The sequence below is a fragment of the Anopheles merus genome, unplaced genomic scaffold, assembly GCF_017562075.2.
Source record: "Anopheles merus strain MAF unplaced genomic scaffold, AmerM5.1 LNR4000192, whole genome shotgun sequence".
NCBI classification, from domain to species: Eukaryota; Metazoa; Arthropoda; class Insecta; order Diptera; family Culicidae; genus Anopheles; species Anopheles merus.
In genome coordinates this window covers 53,910-60,199 of record NW_024427772.1, presented here as the reverse complement: position 1 = coordinate 60,199, position 6,290 = coordinate 53,910, and the positions used below count along the sequence as shown (strand labels likewise).

The 6,290-nt window shown below is 36.9% G+C and overlaps 1 protein-coding gene across 1 annotated transcript in view; it reads left to right on the top strand.

Annotated features, from left to right (window-relative positions):
- Positions 1–928: 928 nt before the first annotated feature.
- Positions 929–6,290, top strand: part of LOC121601819 (gamma-aminobutyric acid type B receptor subunit 1-like) — a gene marked incomplete at its 5' end in the record, with an annotated part of 36,690 nt that continues 31,328 nt past the window's right edge. Inside the window, 10 exon segments of the mRNA XM_041930621.1 lie at positions 929–1,099; positions 1,166–1,382; positions 1,460–1,504; positions 1,507–1,624; positions 1,694–1,943; positions 2,020–2,169; positions 2,253–2,395; positions 4,915–5,038; positions 5,116–5,232; positions 5,300–5,507. Of these exon segments, the coding sequence (XP_041786555.1) occupies positions 929–1,099; positions 1,166–1,382; positions 1,460–1,504; positions 1,507–1,624; positions 1,694–1,943; positions 2,020–2,169; positions 2,253–2,395; positions 4,915–5,038; positions 5,116–5,232; positions 5,300–5,507 (1,543 nt within the window).

The window sequence follows — 6,290 nt, the reverse complement described above, 5'->3', positions numbered from 1 at the left end:
CCAGTGATGATGAAAACTTGTACATCTGCAATGAGGGATAACAGAATTATTCACATTGGAACGCTAAAAACAGATAAAATGCTTCAGGTTTATGCTTGTGATAGTTGTGATACAAATGTTTTTATACAAAAAAGTTGTTTGTGTTGTGAAGGCTCATTGAATATGCCATTAATAATCAGATCTGCTATTGTTTTCTTAAACAATATTCATGTGTTACTGTGTGTTTAGCAGAGTCTTTGAATAATTGGCGTAATATTCCGCTTCCTTCTTAAATGTTACTCTTCATCAAATTAGACAATTTCATCCATGTAGATGGGCAATCTTTCTAACAAAATTAAAGACGCTTAAAGACTGAATTTAGACACTTGTTGGGATATCATCTAATAACACCTGTTAGACAATTATGAGACAGGTTTGTGACAGTAAGTCTAATAAGGCTTATTAGACACTTGTTAGGCGACTATTAGACAAGAATCTAAAATCTTATTAGACATCAAAAAGACAACAATTCGACGAGTCGTCTAGTCACACATAAGTTGTCAATTAATAGACAGTTATTGGGATCCGTTGCCTTTTTATTTCGATTTTGGCCGGTAGGGTACGGTCCTTGAAAACCACTCATATTTGAACAGTTTTTGACAGTCCCTTCATCTTCAGTACATTATTGCCCTTTAATTTGGAAAACCTCTGAAATCTCTCTTATTTGAGTATGTTGCCATGGTTGATGAATGATGTATGCTTTAATCTGTAATCGTGTTGAAACTTGAAGAACTTTTTATAAACGTTCAACCTCTCTCATTGGAAAACCCTCCTAGTTTGACAGTCCCATCGGCAGTTGACTATATATATTATGTTATATTATACACGTATACATGTATACAGATATATACATACAGTTCTGTTCCATTATTACTTCCATATGATTTAGCTATGCTACGGTGCTTCCAGTCCAGCTCTATCCGATCGAAGTCGATTTCCAACGCTCTTCAGAACACATCCATCTGCTACTGTACATAATCCCACTAGAATTAAGCTGATGCAGAAGTTTGGTTGGTCTAGAGTTGCCATCTTACAACAAGCAGAGGAAGTGTTTATATCGGTAGGATACTGCATTTAAGCCATCGATATGCGATCATCTGATTCCTTTAACCAATTCTACTTAAAGACAGTGGAAGATTTAGAAACAAGATGTAAAGACGCTGGCATCGAAATAGTAACAAGACAATCATTCCTTTCTGATCCTACGGATGCAGTACGGAACTTACGACGGCAGGATGCTCGTATTATAGTGGGATTGTTTTATGTGGTTGCTGCACGTCGTGTACTATGTGAGATGTATAAACAACAGTTATACGGGAGAGCATACGTATGGTTTTTCATTGGTTAGTAATTTGTCTTTTTAATGTGTAGATTTTTATGTCACCTTCTTTTTATATGACTATCCTAACGATCCTTTAAGGGTGGTACGAGGATAACTGGTACGAGGTGAACCTGAAAAATGAAAACATTCATGCACTAAAGAACAAATGAAAATTGCTGCCGAAGGCCATTTGACCACTGAAGCACTTATGTGGAACCAGAACAATCAAAAAACAATCTCAGGAATGTCATCCGAAGATTTTCGGTATGTTGACAATATACCCAAAACATTTAATAATAGTAAGATGGACACACTAAATTTGACATAATTTAGGAAACGTTTGAATGCTGCATTAATTGATGAGGGATATGACATCAACCATAACCGGTACCCAGAGGGATATCAAGAAGCTCCACTCGCCTACGATGCAGTATGGAGTGTGGCCCTTGCATTCAACAAGACAATGCAAAGGCTTACCGAGCAAAACTCGGGAAAAAATCTTAAAGATTTTACATATACCGATAAGGAAATAGCGAACGCTATTTATGCCGCCATGAATTCCACACAATTTCTAGGCGTTTCAGTAAGTGGAACATTACACACAGCATATAACTACCGATTAGATTTACTTTTATTCAATATCTTATTTTCCTCAACAGGGCGTGGTTGCTTTCAGCTCTCAAGGCGATCGAATCGCATTAACTCAGATTGAACAAATGATTGATGGACAATATTACAAGTTGGGTTACTACGATACACAGGCTGATAATCTCACCTGGTTTGACAAGGAAAAATGGGATGGAGAAAAGGTTAGCTGTTAATATTTGTCGTTATTTATTCTTATTTAATGCGCAAATGAAAAAATAATTCGTACAATTCTTGCCACTTGTAGGTTCCACAGGATCGAACGATTGTACGAAGGGTGTTAAGAACAGTTTCATTGCCACTGTTTATCTGTATGAGTACAATATCGAGTTTTGGCATATTAGTCGCGGTAACTCTAATTGTGTTCAACATTTGGCACAGACATCGAAGGTAACTGTTATAGCTTTAACATTCTTTTATTAACACAGACACATCGTGCTTAACATCGTGCTTTAATTTAATTCATTGACTGATTGATTTTAAACCATTATCGTGCTAATAGTAAAGGCTGTCTTAAATGTCTGTCAGCTGACCACCGGCGTTGTTTGCAGTTTTTCGTAGTTAATTCCCATTAATTTAAGCCAGATCCATTTTTTACATCGGAATCTATTGTTGAGGTGGTTCCGATCAACGTATAATCTACCGTATTTTATAACACTAAAATACTATCAAAATTCAATAGATGAATGCTTTTTAGTTGGAATGTTTTTACATGATGCTTATAGTGGGCAGATGCCGGTTCAATTATAAAGCATAACCGTAGCAATAGACGATGCGCAATCTCAGATTGCGCATATATTTATCTGTCAAACGGGTCGGTTTGATATATTTATCTGTCAAAAAAAAATTATATATCTCGGACATATAATCTTGAAAATTTATGCGCAATCTTGGCGCAATCTGAAATTGTATGGAAATGACGTTTATAGCTCAGAGTTGGCTACGCGAAATGACATATATTTTGATAAAACGAATATATGCGCAATCTGAGATTGCGCATCGTGTGTTAATACGGTAAGCCTTGTTTCCACGGAACGATTGCTGCTTGAAAACTCCTGTCAAAATCACCGTTGTCCATGGCAACCGATATGAACGTCCATGTCCAGATCTATACGGAAATAATGTTACCGTTAGGTCCGTGTCTGTGCTCCATCGGATGCGATTTTATCGGAAGGCCTGTCAAAATTTTATATGGGATTTGACAGATCACGTCGGACGTGCGATTTCGTCGTACGACGGAATCAAAAATTTTGATTTCGTCGGACGCCGCATCCGATTTTATCTGTCAAACTAAATGTGTGGTGTTTAGTAGGAACAATCTCAACTTAATTTTTCATAATCGTTATATTATTAAAATCATCCAAATAATCGCAATATTATACGAAAAAGCGTTTGACAGCACGTGCGATAAAATCGCATGCGATGGAGCACAGACACGGGCCTTAGGCCAGACGAGGTGAAATCTACAGTGGAGCGCCGTTTATCCGGGTACCTTTTATCCGACTGTCCGTTTATTCGTGCTGTTTAGAAATGATAGTTCAATACAAAGTTGACATTGCGTTATGAGGAGGATATTTGCAAAAACTGTTGTCAGAGCACATTGTCAGGACAAAAAACACTATAACTCATGGCTAAAACATGAAATTAATAGAAATTAAGCTATTTTTTATCAAGAAATTGAATTGTTTAAAACTAATCAGGAGTTAGTGATAAAATATATTATTTGACTCATTATCCGTGTTATTCGCATATCCGGGCAAGGTCATGTCCCGATGAGCCCGGATAAACGGCGCTCCACTGTACAGCGAAATCAAGGTGTATGGTTATTAGGAGGCGAAGTGCTTCAAAGCAAATTGACATTTCACGACTTGATATAACAATACTGGGGGCTCCGGTATTAAAATCGGGAAAGGCTGGAGAGGTGTATAAAAAATTTAATGCGATTTGACATTACAATTCTCAATCATGGCGCCCGCCAAACACGCTAATAATTAACATGATTTTTATACCAAAGCCGGAACAGTTATGTCAAGGTGAGAAATGTCATTTTGTCACTTGACGTAAGGTCCCCAGGATTCAAACTTTGTTTACATTTATTAAATTTGTTCATATAATTTATCCATCCCATTTTTTTGATTAAATATTCTTTAAAAATATATTTCGGACTTTGCGAGTTCTCATTTAACATTAAAACATCGATTAAAGTGTGTTGTTTTGTGTTATTCGGTGAATTTATTCTATAATTTATTGTGTTTTCGACATTTTTGATGATAAAAACTAAGAAATCATTATTTTTTCAATTTTCAGATTAATTCCTCATTATCTACTAGGAGCATGGACAATTTACGCGAGATTAGAACTCTTACTCACATGATTTTAAATTTTGTGTATAAACAAATCATCAAATCTTTTGTTAATATATCTCATTTTTTCTATAAAATCAATAGACACACAAAAATGCACATAATAATAATGAAATCTGTTCTATTTGCCAAGATTTGTGTGCGTAAACCAATGGTTAACGGTTTTAAAATGACGTAAAGTCCCTCAACTATGGCGACCCCCCAAAGGCCCTTATCCACCACCTGATATTTTTAATCCACCTTGATTCCCCTCAACCCTTTAGCTTTACCTGTCAAATATTTTGCTTGTCAAATAGTTCATTTCGCTGTATATTTCGCCTCGTCTGGCCTCTCGGTTAAATTTGGGTTTGAAAAATTGGCCAACTATAAACACACACATTCTACCAATACGCAAAACTCGTCCCTCATTACATTCTATAGTTGGCAGGCAATCAAAGATTTTAAACAATGCACTTTATTATTGATGATAGCTGTTTTTCGCATGACCAAGTCATACTTCATTTATTTCACAAAATATTTGCTAAACTACACCAAATCAACTTGCAGGGTTATTCAATCGTCACATCCAGTTTGCAATACTATCATGCTGTTTGGTGTTATTATATGCCTCGTTTCTGTCATTTTGCTTGGTATTGATGGACAATTTATAACCGCTGAAAATTACCCTAAGGTAGAGTTGTACTTTCAGGATGCTTTAAAAAGAGAGCAATTAAAACAATTTATTTTTTTCTTTTTTTTTGGAAACAGGTATGCCAAGCACGAGCATGGATTCTCTCTACTGGTTTTACCTTAGCGTATGGAGCAATGTTTAGCAAAGTTTGGCGTGTTCATCGCTTTACAACGAAAACTAAAACAGACCCTAAGGTTCGGTGATTAGTAATTGAGAATGAAACTGAAGAGGAATAATATGATTTCCTACTCTACCTTGTAGAAAAAAGTAGAGCCGTGGAAACTTTATACTATGGTATCGGGACTTTTGGCAGTGGACTTGGTGATACTACTCACCTGGCAAATGCAGGATCCTCTTCAAAGACGACTGGAAACATTTCCACTGGAAGATCCGATTTCATCTAATGATGACGTTAAAATACGACCGGAGCTGGAACACTGCGAGAGTCATAATAATTCAGTCTGGTTAGGTAAGAACATACAATTCATCTTAATAGAAACATAAACTCATATTACAGTGGGAAATCCTCATATTACAGTAGTTGACCGCTAACTGGATGTGTTTTACTGGATTTTTTTTAACTGGATGTGTTAAGTTAGCGAACTGGATTGTTTCTCAGTTGAAAAACACTTAAATGTCAAAATATGTAACATCCGCAATCTTACTAAGAGAAATTCATAGTAAATGTTTGACGTTTAACGTAAAAGTCGCATTCGCATATCGCTCAGTATATTTTCTTGGAAATCACGCTGTTTATCACACAATTTTCCGGTTTTTGTATAATCACAGTATTTTAGAACACCGTTCCATTATCGTTCAATAGTGCGTTTATCTCTGCTGACCAACAATTCGCGTAAATTTCGTTTTTCGGATTGCATCTGAGTTTGCGCGTCCTGACCGCCATCACTCTTGTTGCTGCAACGAAAACCTCCACCGTTCCCGTAGAATGGCCCGTATTTGCAACGCCTGCACTATGGAAATTGCGGAGGCATCTATCAGCTGCTGCCTGTGCGGTTCCCGCTGATCTGATCCTGCGCATTTCGGAATATAAACAATTACACTGATGCTGTATTGGCTGCAACAACGTATTTATGAATCCGCGCATCAAGTTCGTAAAAGACGCAGCCATGCATTCTGGCTTCAAGGCGGCAATAACAACAGTCGCCGAAAGCATCAAGACCGTTATGGAGCCATTGACTAATGAAATTAAAACTGAGTTTGCACGGATGAGCCAGCTCGATGTTAAAACTCC